This window comes from Tursiops truncatus, chromosome 9 (assembly GCF_011762595.2).
Source record: "Tursiops truncatus isolate mTurTru1 chromosome 9, mTurTru1.mat.Y, whole genome shotgun sequence".
NCBI lineage: Eukaryota > Metazoa > Chordata > Mammalia > Artiodactyla > Delphinidae > Tursiops > Tursiops truncatus.
In genome coordinates, this window is record NC_047042.1 from 90,907,994 (window position 1) to 90,921,444 (window position 13,451).

A 13,451-nucleotide genomic window follows, 5' to 3' on the forward strand; every position below is an offset into this window, starting at 1 on the left:
TATATATATACATATATATATATGTATGCATGTATGTATGTACGTACATATATATGTATTCTCTCTTCCTATCTTGACAAACATACTTTCATAATGACCCGGAAGGCCAAGTTTGAATTAGAATGCTCAGACTCCTTTGAGCTCTATGAATAGGATGTAGTAAAATGAAGAAAGAAAGCCCCCGGGACATCCCTGGTGTTCCAGCAGTTGAGACTCCGTGCTTCCACTGCAGGGGGCGCGGGTTCGATACCTGGTCTGGAACTAAGATCCCGCATGCTGTGTGGTGCAGCCAAAAAGTTAAAAAAAAAAAAAAAGATGAGGAAAGGAAGACAGCCCCCGCTCCCAACTCCAGCCCACCTCTTCTCTTCTCCCCCTCAGGCTCTGTCCCACATTGCCAGCACCATCATACAGAGGCAATGAACATGTCAACCTGTACATCCAAATTCCTTCCACGTGTAGGAAGACCCAGGGAAGAAGCCCACTCAGGCCCTGGAAGTAGGTTTGGGAATTCTAGGGTCCTGGGAACCCAGAGCATAGTCTAAAACAGGGGTAGGGGCCACAGATGGAGGCCACTGGTTCTAAATGAGCACGATTCCTTAACCCCAGACTCCTCAATAAGTGAGTAGGTATACAGTTGGGCTGGAATAGGACCTGTAAAGCAGAGGGCGCAGGGCAGAAGTCCATCTTGCCCAGGCCTCAAGATGGTACAGAAACAGGGCTTTCTATATTAGAGGTGAGTCTCAGAAACATTATGCTGTGCAAACAAGAGCAAAATAAAGCAAGTATTTGCATACCTAGTATTGATGTAATTTATAGGCTTGAAAACAGGCAAAATATTCCCAAATGTTGCTTAGAAATAAACACATGGGGACTCCCCTGGTGGCACAGTGGTTAAGAATGCACCTGCCAATGCAGGGGACGTGGGTTCGATCCCTGGACCGGGAAGATCCCACATGCCACAGAGCAACTAAGCCCGTGCGCCACAACCACTGAGCCTGCACTCTACAGCCCACACACCGCAACTACTGAGCCTGCATGCCACAACTACTTAAGCCCATGTGCCTAGAGCCCATGCTCCACAACAAGAGAAGCCACCGCAATGAGAAGCCCACGCACTGCAACGAAGAGTAGCCCCCACTCGCCACAGCTAGAGAAAGCGAGCGCGCAGCAACGAAGACCCAATGCAGGCAAGAATAAATAAATAAAATTTATAAAATAAAAATAAAAGAAATAAACACATGTGTAGGGACTTCCCTGGTGGTCCAGTGGTTAAGACTCCGTGCTCCCAATGCAGGGGGTGTGGGTTGAATCCCTGGTCAGGGAACTAGATCCTGCATGCCACAACTAAAAGATCCTGCATGCCTCAGCTAAATATCCCACATGCTACAACTAAAGATCCTGCATGCTGCGACCAAAAAAAAGACCCCACATGCCACAACGAAAATCCCTCACGCAGCAACAAAGATCACGTGTGCCGCAACTAAGACCCAGCACAGCCAAATAAATAAATGTTTTTAAAAAAAAATTAAAATTATAAAAGAAATAAACACATGCAGAAACATAATAAATGTGTGGGAAAAATAAATATCGAATGCAGAACAGTGTTGTGGGATTGTAAATTGGTATGCCTATTATGGAAAACAATATGGAGTTCCTCAAAACATTAAAAATAGAACACCATATGATCCAGCAATCCCACTTCTGGGTATATATCCAAAGGAAATGAAATCAGTACCTCAAAGAAATATTTGCACTCCCAAGTTCAATGTAGCATTATTCACAATAGCCAAGATATGGAAACAACCTAAGTGTCCATCCACAGATGAATGGATAAAGAAAATGTGGTTTATATGTATAAGATGAAATATTATTCAACCATGAAAAGAAGGAAATTCTGCCATTTGTGAAATGCTTGAACCTAAAAGACATGATGCTAAGTGAAATAAGACAGACACAGAAAGATAAAACAAAACAAAACAACAAAAACCTGCATGATCTCACTTATACATGGAATCTAAGAAAGTCAAACACGTAGAAAAGGAGAATAGAATGGTAGTTGCCAGGGATCTGAGTGGGGGAGGGGGGAATGTTGGTCAAAGGGTACAAACTTTCAGTTATAAGATGAATAAGTTCTGGAGATCTAAGGTACAGCATGGTGACCATAGTTGATAATAAATATTGTATACCTGAAGTTTGCTAAGAGCATTGATATTAAGTGTTCTAATCACCAGGGACTTCCCTGGTGGTGCAGTAGTTAAGAATCCACCTGCCAATGCAGGGGATGTGAGTTCGATCCCTGGCCCGGGAAGATCCCACATGCCGCAGAGCAACTAAGCCCATGCTCTACAACTACTGAGCCTGCACTCTAGAGCCTACAAGCCACAACTACTGAGCCCATGTGCCACAACTACTGAAGCCCGCGCACCTAGAGCCCATGTTCCGCAACAAGAGAAGTCACCGCAGTGAAGAAGCCCGTGCACCACAATGAAGAATAGCCACCGCTTGCTGCAACTAGAGAAAGCCCGCACACAACAAAGACCCAACACATCCAAAAATAAATAAATAAATTTATTTATTTATTTTAAAAAAAGTGTTCTCACCGTCCAAAAAATGGGAGTAAATAGAGGAGGTGATAAATAGGTTAATCAGTTGATTGAGGGAATCACTTCACAATGTATACATATAACAAACTATCACATTGTACACCTTAAATATAAACAATGTTTATTAGTCAATTGTACCTAAACCTGGTATGTTAATCTCTAGTTATCACCTCTAAAATGGGGGAGATGATCAAAGGTGAGATTTCAGGGGGTTTTAACTGTGTAATATTTTATTTCTGAAGCTGATTTGTGGGTACACAGATATTCACTGTATGTTTTATACATTCTCGTAAGACTTAAATATCACATAATAAAAACTTTAATGAGAAAATTCTTTTAAAATAAAAAAAATAAGATACCATTGTATACCCTTCAGATCGGCATATATCAAAAAAAATCTGATAATACTAAGTGCTAGTTGGCTATAAAATGGGAAACTGAGACATCAAACATGAAAATGTAAATGGGTACAACCACTTTTACTACACTGATTTGTCAGAATCCCGAAAAGTTGAAGTGGTGCAAGAACTGAACCCAGCAATTCCATTTCCTAATGATCTACCTTGGAGAAGCGCTTGCCATGAGCACCAAGAGAATGTATAGTCTTGCAGCCTGCTTTTTTGTAGCAAAAAATTTAGAAATATTCTAAATGCCCATTATTGCAGGAATAGGTGCCGAACTGTGGTGTAAATCATATGGTGAAACACTATATGGCTGTTAAGATAAATAAACTAGATCCTTATAACATGAATAGATCTTCAAAATATAACTTTGGGTAAAAATTCTAAAACACATAAAACAATACTACATCTTGTATATGAATACAAATATATATGACAGGAAATTTTTAAATCATGGAAGGGCAGGACACACCCCAAAATGATGACTGAAGTTGCTTCTGGGGAAAGAGGGAAATGAGACTAGGGAAGAGAAAAAAACAATAACCTTAGGCCTGTTATGGTATTTATTTTATTTTAAAATAAAAAAAGCAAAAATAGAAATGTAAATATTTATTCTGGGAGGTGAATTATAAGCTTATTATACTATATATTCTTTTATATAGTATAGCTTTCATTATATACTCAGAATATATATACTCTGATGCTTTTTGTACTACTCTTTGCATTTTTTTTTATTTGTTTTTTTGCGGTACGCGGGCCTCTCACTGTTGTGGCGTCTCCCGTTGCGGAGCACAGGCTCCGGACGCACAGGCTCAGCGGCCATGGCTCACCGGCTTAGCCGCTCCGCTGCATGTGGGATCTTCCCAGTCCGGGGCACGAACCCATGTCCCCTGCATTGGCAGGCGGACTCTCAATCACTGCACCACCAGGGAAGCCCTACTCTTTGCATTTTTTTGGTTGGTTTTTTTTTTTTTTTCCAATTTATGAAATTGTCAATTAGTTTTCTTCCTATCTACCCACCCCCACCCAAAGTTTTCAGTTATGCAAATGAAAAAGGCATACAAACAGGAAAAAACCCAGAGGAAACACCCACATTAGCAGAAACCACAAAGCTAGTTGCCAGGGACAGCCTGCTCTAAACAGTTAAACAGAAATCAGGCTTGCAAAACAATATCTTGACCTTGAATAATGAGAGATCACACTTCATAGAGCTACTTGACGACACCAGTAGCTAAGTTAAGAAGTCATGCAGATCTCGGTTCAACACTAACTTTGCCAGCTATCAGATTTGTGACTTTCGGTAAAATTCTAAACAGCTCTAGGCCTGAGTTACCTTACATTAAGATGGGGCTTAGGGACTTCCCTGGTGGTCCAGTGGTTAAGAATCCGCCTTCCAGGCTTCCCTGGTGGCGCAGTAGGTTGAGAGTCCGCCTGCCGATGCAGGGGACACGGGTTCATGCCCTGGTCCGGGAGGATTCCACATGCCACGGAGTGGCTGGGCCCGTGAGCCTGCGCGTCCGGAGCGTGTGCTCCGCAACGGAAGAGGCCACAGCAGTGAGAGGCCCACGTACCGCAAAAAAAAAAAAAAAAGAATCCGCCTTCCAATGCAGGGGACGGGGACATGGGTTAGATCTCTGGTCAGGGAACTAAGATCCCACATGCCGCAGGGCAACTAAGCCCGCGAGCTGCAACTACTGAGCCCACGCATGCTTTGGAGCCGTCACGCCACAGCTAGAGAGAAGCCCACGAGCTGCAACGAAGAGCCCACATGCCTCAATTGAGACCCGAGGCAGCCAAATAAATAAATTAAATAAATAAATATTAAAAAAAAAAAAAAAGATGGGACTTACAACACCTACTTCAGGAATCATAGTAGAGATGAACTTGGATACCATCTCTAAAGTGCTTATCATAGTACTTGGTAGACAGTTATTTGTTCAACAAATGGTAGTTATTATTTGTGCCAGAACTGGGATTAGAACTCCATGTGTGGGCGTATATTTCAGCAAAGCAAATAGAAATACCCAAAATGATGGACCAAAACTAATTATCCAATAGTGAAGCAAGCCCTGCTGTCAACTAAAATGTATAGTTAAAAGCAACATCAGAGACTTCCCTGGTGGTACAGTGGTTAAGAATCCGCCTGCCAATGCAGGGGACACGGGTTCAAGCCCTGGTCCGGGAAGATCCCACATGTCGGGGAGCAACTAAGCCCATGCACCACAACTACTGAGCCTGTGCTCTAGAGCCCGCGAGCCACAACTACTGAGCCTGTGTGCCACAGCTACTGAAGACCGTGCGCCTAGAGCCCGAGCTCCGCAACAAGAGAAGCCACCGCAACGAGAAGCCCACGCACCGCAATGAAGAGTAGCCCCTGCTCCCGCAACTAGAGAAGGCCCACGCGCATCAACAAAGACCCAAAACAGCCAAAAATTTAAAAATAAAAGCAACATAAGAGAAAAGACTGGAACAGCAGAACTGATAGGAGAAAGCCCATCTATAAATAATAGTACTACAGAGGAAAATGTAGAAGTCCAGCAAAAGGCAAGCTATCCTATGCAAAACAGAGAACAGTTACCAAACTGAATGGTAACCTCAACATGGGTATCAACTGGTCAACAGCGCCCACCAACCTATAATCCACAAAGAAAGCCCTTAGACTCCCACGTGTCAAGTATTAGAAGATGAGGATTTATAAGTTGCTAAGAAAGGGAAAATATTTTAAAATATACCTGGGAAAAAAAATATATTTTCTAGGCTTTTAGGCAAAAGAAAAAGAATTCTCCCAAGGGTCCTTATTATGAGGACACAATGTACATTAATGGATTAAAATTTGTAATTCCCAAACTCAAAAGTTACATAAAAAGATTTTAAAAATAAGACTGGACCCATACATTTAAGAAATAAGAATTTAACACCCAACTAAAAAAAAAAGGTAATAATAACTTTAATGAATTCTCCAGAGAATCCACCCAAACTTGCATAGACCATATTATTCATACAGAATATATTATTCCTCTTTTAAAATATAAAAAAGTGCAGGTTAACTACCCAGCTTATGAGCTTAAAATGGTTTTGAGTTGCAAAACAACAACAACAAATTAATAACAACAATAATAAAACTAAAGTTTCTAAACCTACTGCATGTAACAAATTAAAAGTTTCTAAATATATTAAATATATAACATATTGAAACCATTATGAACTATGACTGTGTAGGTTTTTTTCCCTGAAAATGAAAGTCCAAGTATAGGGCAATCAGAGAAATTTGAACACTAACTGGATAGTATGTGATATTAAAATTATAATCATAGGGACTTCCCTGGTGGCACAGTGGTTAAGAATCTGCCTGCCAATGCAGGCAGCATGGGTCTGGGAAGATCCCACATGCCGCAGAGCAACTAAGCCTGTATGCCACAACTACTGAGCCTGTGCTCTAGAGCCTGTGAGCCACAACTACTGAGCCCTCACGCCACAACTACTGAAGCCCACGCACCTAGAGCCGGTGCTCCGCAACAGAGACGCTACTGCAATGAGAAGCCCACGCACCGCAACAAAGAGTAGCTCCCGCTTGCCCACAACTAGAGAAAGCCCATGCACAGCAACAAAGACCCAACGCAGCCAAAAATAAATAAATGAATAAATAAATTTATAAAAGAAAATATAATCGTAAAAAAAAGTGATCATTGTACTGTGGTTATACTAATAAATAGAGTCTTTAACCTTTGGAGCTACTAAAGTATTTACAAGCAAATAATCTCTGGCATTTGGTTTAAAATAACACGTTTGAGATGGGGACAGGGATGGGGAGGGGAGAATAAATGAACCAAGACTGGCCTTACTGTACTTTGAAAAACTGTTGAACCGATGGGCACATAGGGGTTCATCATTCTCTTTTCTTTACTTTAGTGTATGTTGAAAATATTCATAGTAAAAAATTAAAAGATAAGAAGCCTATGTATTTAAAACTAACAGCCAACACTAACTGGTGAAGAATTTTTCACAACAGAAATGATAACAAAGTCTTCCATCTCCATTGTTATTTGGAAGAGTGTTAGAATGTTCCTTCCTTTTTTCTGTTCTCTACCCTCTTTTCCTCCTTCCTGATTTTATTTGCCGACTTAGATGACTCCCATACACATAACTTCCTGCAACTCAGAAATAGACTTTCAAATTGTTTGTCTCACGACATAATAAATATTTATTTTTAATAACAATGGGGCATATTTTTAAAATTTTAGTTTTGCTCTAAACAAATTTTTAAAAAAATTATCTCATCTACCACATCCACTTAAAACATCTGTCTTTTGTATGTTTTTATCAGACAGGTATTGCGAGTGAGTAATCTAAAGTTTTTCACTCATAAGCGCATGCTGGAAAGTTTGATGACCACCATTTTGGACACTAAGACACCACTTGAAGTTTTTAAGGATGGAGGAAGTGTGACAAGTACTATATCAAGAAAAATAATTTAGCAAAAGTACATACGGATAGGAAAGATGGGGAGAAAGACCATGGTCAGAGAAAATCATTCATTAATTCAACAAGGCATTCATTTAGAAGTGAGATGCGAAGTAGGAACCAGACAGGGAAGGGACGGGATTGGTCAATAAAGAACTTGGTGTTTTAAGGTATTATGAAGGAGGAAGAAGAGTTTGGGGGTTGGGGGGGAGTGTCACAGACCCTGCGCTGGGGGGAAAGAAGATGAGTTCGACAAAGCCTGGCAGGATATTCAGGTGTAGATGCTCCTCAGACCCCTGGAGATGAAGAACTAGAGTCAGTAGGAAGGCCGGGGCAGCGATGTACACAAGGAAGCCATCTTTTATAGATGTGACGACTAAACCCAAGGAAGTGAGGGCTCTCGGGGAGAGACCTGGAATACAGGTACATCAAAAGGCTTAAACTGAAACCTTGGGGCACACCTATATGCAGGAAGCAAAAAAAGAACAAGTGGGAACACAGAAGCAGCTACCTGGGAGATAAGGCACACTGTTTCAAAGTGGTCCCAAAGGTAGGCGGTCAGCGGTGCAGGCCACCGCGGGGCCCACGGGAAAGGAGTTCTGGAAGAGGGCCCATCATTGGTAACCTTGAATAGAACCATTCTGGTCTTGGTGGTGCGGGCTAGAGTCAGATATCAGAAAAGTGATAATGAGGGGAAAGGAGGCGCTTGGAAAGGAAGGCCAAGCAGAGACCCGCAGCTCGCAGCGATGGAGACATATCCCGGGATCGAGTCGGCTGGGGGGCTGGGAAGACCACACAATACCTAGGGGGTAAGGTAGCAGAGAGGGGAAGACTCAAGATTCCAGAGAATGGAGGCATTTTCTTTCGTTCCCAAACCTGCATCCAAATTGTCTAGGCCCTGGCTTGCCCAAAAGTACTTTATCCTTATGGAGGTGCGGAGTTAATCGTAGTCTTCACCGGGGCAGTAGCGCGCTAGCCATATTCGAAGGAAGGTCTGAAGGCGCTGGAGGGAAGGAACCTTCGAGAGCAGAAGCGCGGGCCCAGCAAGAAGGGAAGCAGAGGAGGTGAGCAGCTGGAGGAAGAGTCATCGGGTGCGAGGTCCCCGCGAGGGCGCGCCCCTCACGGAGCAGCAGCCGCGACAGTCCTCCCAGACCGGGACCGGCGAGACGCCCCTCCCTCCCAGGGCACTCACCGCTCCGACTGCGAATAGTGGCACCGGCCCAGCAGGTTGAGCTTGCAGAGGTGCAGGTTTCCGCAGGGTTTGTTGCAGAACTTGCGACGGCAGACCCGGGCTCGAGTGGTGGCCACCACGGACCGGATGACCCCGTCCTTGCCGCCAGTCTCCAACACCACGAAGCGGTCGGGCCCGGCCTCTTCCAGCACCTCGCAGAGCTGCGCCTCGGAGAGCTGCACCTCGTCGAGCAGCGCTTCCAACGCCATGCGGCCCCCCCTGGGCGCACAGGATTTTGGTGATGAAGCTGCATACCCCCGGGTCAGCCATGGCGCGCTGTACTGGCCTGGCCGCGGCGCGGGACTCTGCTCCAGGGAGAATCGAAACTTAAGAGTCCCGGGGGCGGGCGCGGGTTGGGCGCGCCCGGGGCGAGGGAGCGTGCGCTCTCCGCCGCCGCTCGCAGAGACCAGTGGTTTCGGTTTCCCAGTAAACCGAAAACCGCTGGTCTTTGGGTCGAGAGGCCAAATCTCACCGTCCTGTGTCAGACTTAAAGTCAATCGCGACGGTAACCTAGTGGAAAGAGGTGAACAAGCGCGGGCTAATCTGCCGGCGACGCGGCGACCACACCGGACGGCTCCTCGAGGGTCAGGTTCCCCAGCTGGGCACCGAGAGGCTTCTCCGGAAAGAAGGGAAACTAAAAACTGATCTCGGGGCTCTGGTGCAGTTTTTATAAACCAGCCAAAGTGACGAATGACGCGAGTCTTGGGAGCTTTCTTGAGGAGTGCTAGGTTCTCTACCCCACCCGTTCCCGGAAAGAACAGACCCAAGTGAGCGCTTGCTCCGAGCCCGGCGCCCTGCCTCCGGTATTAGTGAATCTTACAACTCCACGAGTTAGATACTGTCATCTCACTCTACTTGAGGAAGTAATCTGAGTAAACACAGCCTACAAGCTGGAGCCTGGGAACCTGAGGTTCCCCAAATCTGGGCCCCAGATCGTGGTCCGCCTGGCCAGGACCAATGTGAACTTTCTCTCACACCACCCTTCCTTCTCAAAGGACAAGTATTATTGCTCTCCCTCTTTTTTGCCTTCTTATGAGCTCTTTGAAGAACCACTTCTTGACACATTCTTGCCTGTCTATAGTCACTAACAGAGGTGCCCCAGACACCGCTTAATCCCTGATAGTAATCACAGTCGGGCAGGCGCGCTTAGACATATCCCAAGGCTTCAGATAAGTTCCTCTCTTTGGATATTCGGACAAGCCCTTTTCCCTCAGTGGGGACTCACTTGGACCCCCAGAGTTGGTATAAAGTGAGAACATTTGAACTACAGAAGATACAGAAAGAAATTTTATCTGAGTTTCTCTTAATCTGACTAAAGCAAATCCTCCTGAAATACAGCTACCTTTCAACCCTTTCCAAGGGAGTTTCCTGCTAATTCAGTTGCCCTGGAGACCAGAATGTCCATTGCAATTAGCATCAAAAAGCCAGTAGAACCTTCCATACTCTCCCACGGAAGTCCTAAAAACCCCCCTTTTGTTAAATTGAGATATATAAAGTTACTTCAGGCTCTTCCAGGAGGTTTCCATTATTGAAAACTGCCCCCCCCCCATGCTAAATAAATCTTGTCTTTTCTCTTTTTAATCTGTCTATTGTCAGTTAATTTGCAGGACCCAATCGCTGGACTCAAATTGGAAGAGGCAAAAGGTTTTCCTCCCAACACTCCCAGGTGAAATGGGTCATTGATGGGATAAGTAATAAACCTTTTTTTAAATGATAGAATTCAGTTGTCAAACTAGAAATTCTTCAAAATGATTAATGGGCATTCTCAGATTGGTGATTCATGGTTGATGATCAGAGTCTCTTAGGAATACAGTACTTTGGTATGAAAACCAGCGAAAGCTAGGTTCCCTCTAGCTATTACTTTATAGTTTCCTTTAATCCACTTGGCCTGATTTGTGGTCTGACAGGTTCCCAGGGACTGGGCTTTCAATATCAAATCAATTAAATTCACCACAGTATCTTCTGTGTGGCCCTTACTTTAGCTAGTCACTCTGAACATACAGAAGTTTAAGAAATAGTCCCTGCACTTAAGGAGCTTATGTTTGGGAAGACATGAGAAAACATTAAAACATAAGGGAATCCGTGGTTAAGTGCTGCAACGGGGTATAAAGGAGGTTGGAGAAGAGTACAGTTTGGCTAGAGTGGTTGGGATTAGAGATCTAAAATTCCCCTCAATTTGAGGCCCTGAGAAACAATTTAAGGGGTTGTGGAGAGGAAAAAAGCAGAGATTTAGGAAATTTGTGTTGTCACAGGTTGGGTTCTCCAGGAAGCAGACACTGATATGGAGTTGAGAGTACAGATCTCCTGGAGTGTAACGCCAGAGAAAGTCAGGGGAAGCAGCAGGATTGGTCTGTGAGGGCTGTCAAACCACGATGCAGACCTCACAAGGTCTCCGCTGGCCTGACTGGGAGCAAGAGACTAGCCTCGGGCAGAAAAGCCTAGGCCCTTGTACCACTGCTTTGGATGTTCATTGGCAGGGGCCGCTGGAGCAGTGCCTGACTTCAGCTTAGTCACTGAGGTGAATCCTGAAGGAGCTACAGCTGGAGGCGCTCAGCTAAACACACTCCTTGCAGCTGGGGAGCAAGCCCTGCCTTGAAGGGAATCTGAGTGACGCCCTGTGTCCACTCTAGTCCACCTTTCGTGCCATGTGGATCTGTTTCTCCATCTGTGCTTGGGAAACAGCTTTTTCAGCACTCCGATGGGCCACTCTTCCTGAAAAATAACTTAGAAGAGGGAAGTTAATGGAATGAACCTACGGCTTCTGTCATTGCACCTGGTTGTAGGACCACAACTGGCCCTCATCACTCCCTCCACAACCATCCATTTCTTTTCTTTTTTTATTGAAATATATTTGATTTACAATATTGTATTAATTTCAGGTGTTCAGAAAAGTGATTCGGTTATACATATGTATATATCTATATTCTTTTTTTTGATTCTTCTCCATTGTTGTTTATTACGAGGTATTGAATATAGTTCCCGGTGCTATGCAGTAAATCCTTGTTGTTTATCTATTCTATATATAGTAGTGTGCATCTGTTAATCTCATACTCCCGATTTATCCCTCCCTTCCCTTCCCCTTGGGTAACCATAAGTTTTTTCTGTGTCTGTGAGTCTATTTCTGTTTTGTAAAAAAGTTCACTTGTACTATTTTTTAGATTCCACATATAAGTGATATCATATAGTATTTGTCTTTCTCTGACTTATTTTACTTAGTATGATAATGTCTAGGTCCATCCACGTTGCTACAAATGGCATTATTTCATTCTTTTTTATGGCTAATATCCTATTGTATATACTACATCTTTATCCATTTGCTGATGGACACTTAGGTTGCTTCCATGCCTTGGCTGTTGTAAATAGTGTTCCTAAGAACATTGGGGTGCATGTATCTTTTCAAATTAGAACTTTCATCTTTTCCAGGTATATACCCAGGAGCGTGATTGCTGGATCATATGGTAGCTCTATTTGTAGTTTTCTCAGGAACCTCCATACTGTTCTCCATAGTGGCTGCACCAGTTCACATCCCCGCCAGCTGTGCAGGAGGGCTCCCTCTTCTCCACACCCTCCCCAGCATTTGTTGTTTCTAGACTTTTCGATGATGGTACCACTATCCATTTCTAATTCCCCTCACCCTGAGGTGGTCTCAGTAGATCACCTGGGTGGGCACCCCAAACCCTCATTCCTAAGAGGTCCAAGCACCTTCTCAGACCACTGTTGCTGCTCTTGTCTTGTCTATTCACAGTCACAGTTGGGCAAAAGAGTACCAACTGACACACAAATAGGTCCCTGGAGTACACACATATTCCTCTCTGCCCCCTCTAACAGCAGCCCTACCTCTTCCTGCTGACCAGGTCAATTACCTCTGATAAGACAGTGATTCCTTGTCTTACTGCTGGTCTCTCAGCACTAGGAGGGCAAAGTGCCTGGTGACAGCCATAACGTGTAATCCAATGGGATATTTGCTGTATCCCCAGGCAAGAATGTGCCCCTTTTGGGGACCAAGACTTCTAATTTCGCAGAACCCGGACTTGTGGGGACAGGGAAGCTCAGTGGATTTGTAGGAGAGCAAAACTTGCCGCCCCCTAATATCACTTTAGCATGTTGATTATTTCCAGCTGAAAATAATCAAGGCCCAAAAGACTCAGGAAGAAACTCTGACCTTCCCACAACTGCCTAAAAAAAATTTAGATAGAGGGTCTGTTCCCAAATAGAGCTATCACCAGCGATACCTGCAAAGAATATGGGCTAGGGGTGGTAGGGGAAACACTAAACAGGGCCTAGAGATCAGAGTCCACTCTGTGTCCCGTTGTTTCTGCCTGACCCAGCAAACATTTATTTACCAAACGTTTGCTTTTCCATCTCCGTGTGAATGGCCTTCTTCCCCTTTGAAGTCCCAAACCACCCCCCCAACATGCTCTTTTGTCTTTAGCTGAAGATGGTATTTAAGGTGAGCGATTCAGCTATTTGGGGGACTTACTCAGTTTTCCTGCATCTCTCCCATGTATACATGATATTAAACTTTGATTTTCTTCTGTTAATGTCTCATGTCAATTTAATTTTTTGACCAGCCAAAAGAACCTGGAAGGGTAGAGGAAAATTTCTTCCTCCCCATTGGGTCATTGGAATGATGCTAACTGGGGCCACTCATGCTTCCACCCATTGTGGAAGACACACCTGCGTTATCTGCCTGAAGGAGTATACTCCGATGTCCTGGAGGAAATATAATCACTGCAGTGTATTGCCTCCATGCTG

General features: G+C 44.2%; 1 protein-coding gene and 1 long non-coding RNA gene across 2 annotated transcripts in view; one reads left to right on the forward strand and one right to left on the reverse strand.

The window, feature by feature from the left end:
- ZC3HAV1 (zinc finger CCCH-type containing, antiviral 1) overlaps positions 1-9,329 on the reverse strand; it is a 67,205-nt gene extending 57,876 nt beyond the window's left edge. The window contains 2 exon segments of the mRNA XM_019948846.3: positions 8,658-8,917; positions 8,919-9,329. Of these exon segments, the coding sequence (XP_019804405.2) occupies positions 8,658-8,917; positions 8,919-8,966 (308 nt within the window). The 5' untranslated portion in view covers positions 8,967-9,329.
- Positions 9,330-10,251: 922 nt separating this feature from the next.
- LOC141279582 (uncharacterized) lies at positions 10,252-13,237 on the forward strand. Its single transcript, XR_012334100.1, has 2 exons — positions 10,252-10,362; positions 10,949-13,237. It is a non-coding gene; the product is annotated as an uncharacterized lncRNA (long non-coding RNA).
- Positions 13,238-13,451: the final 214 nt, after the last annotated feature.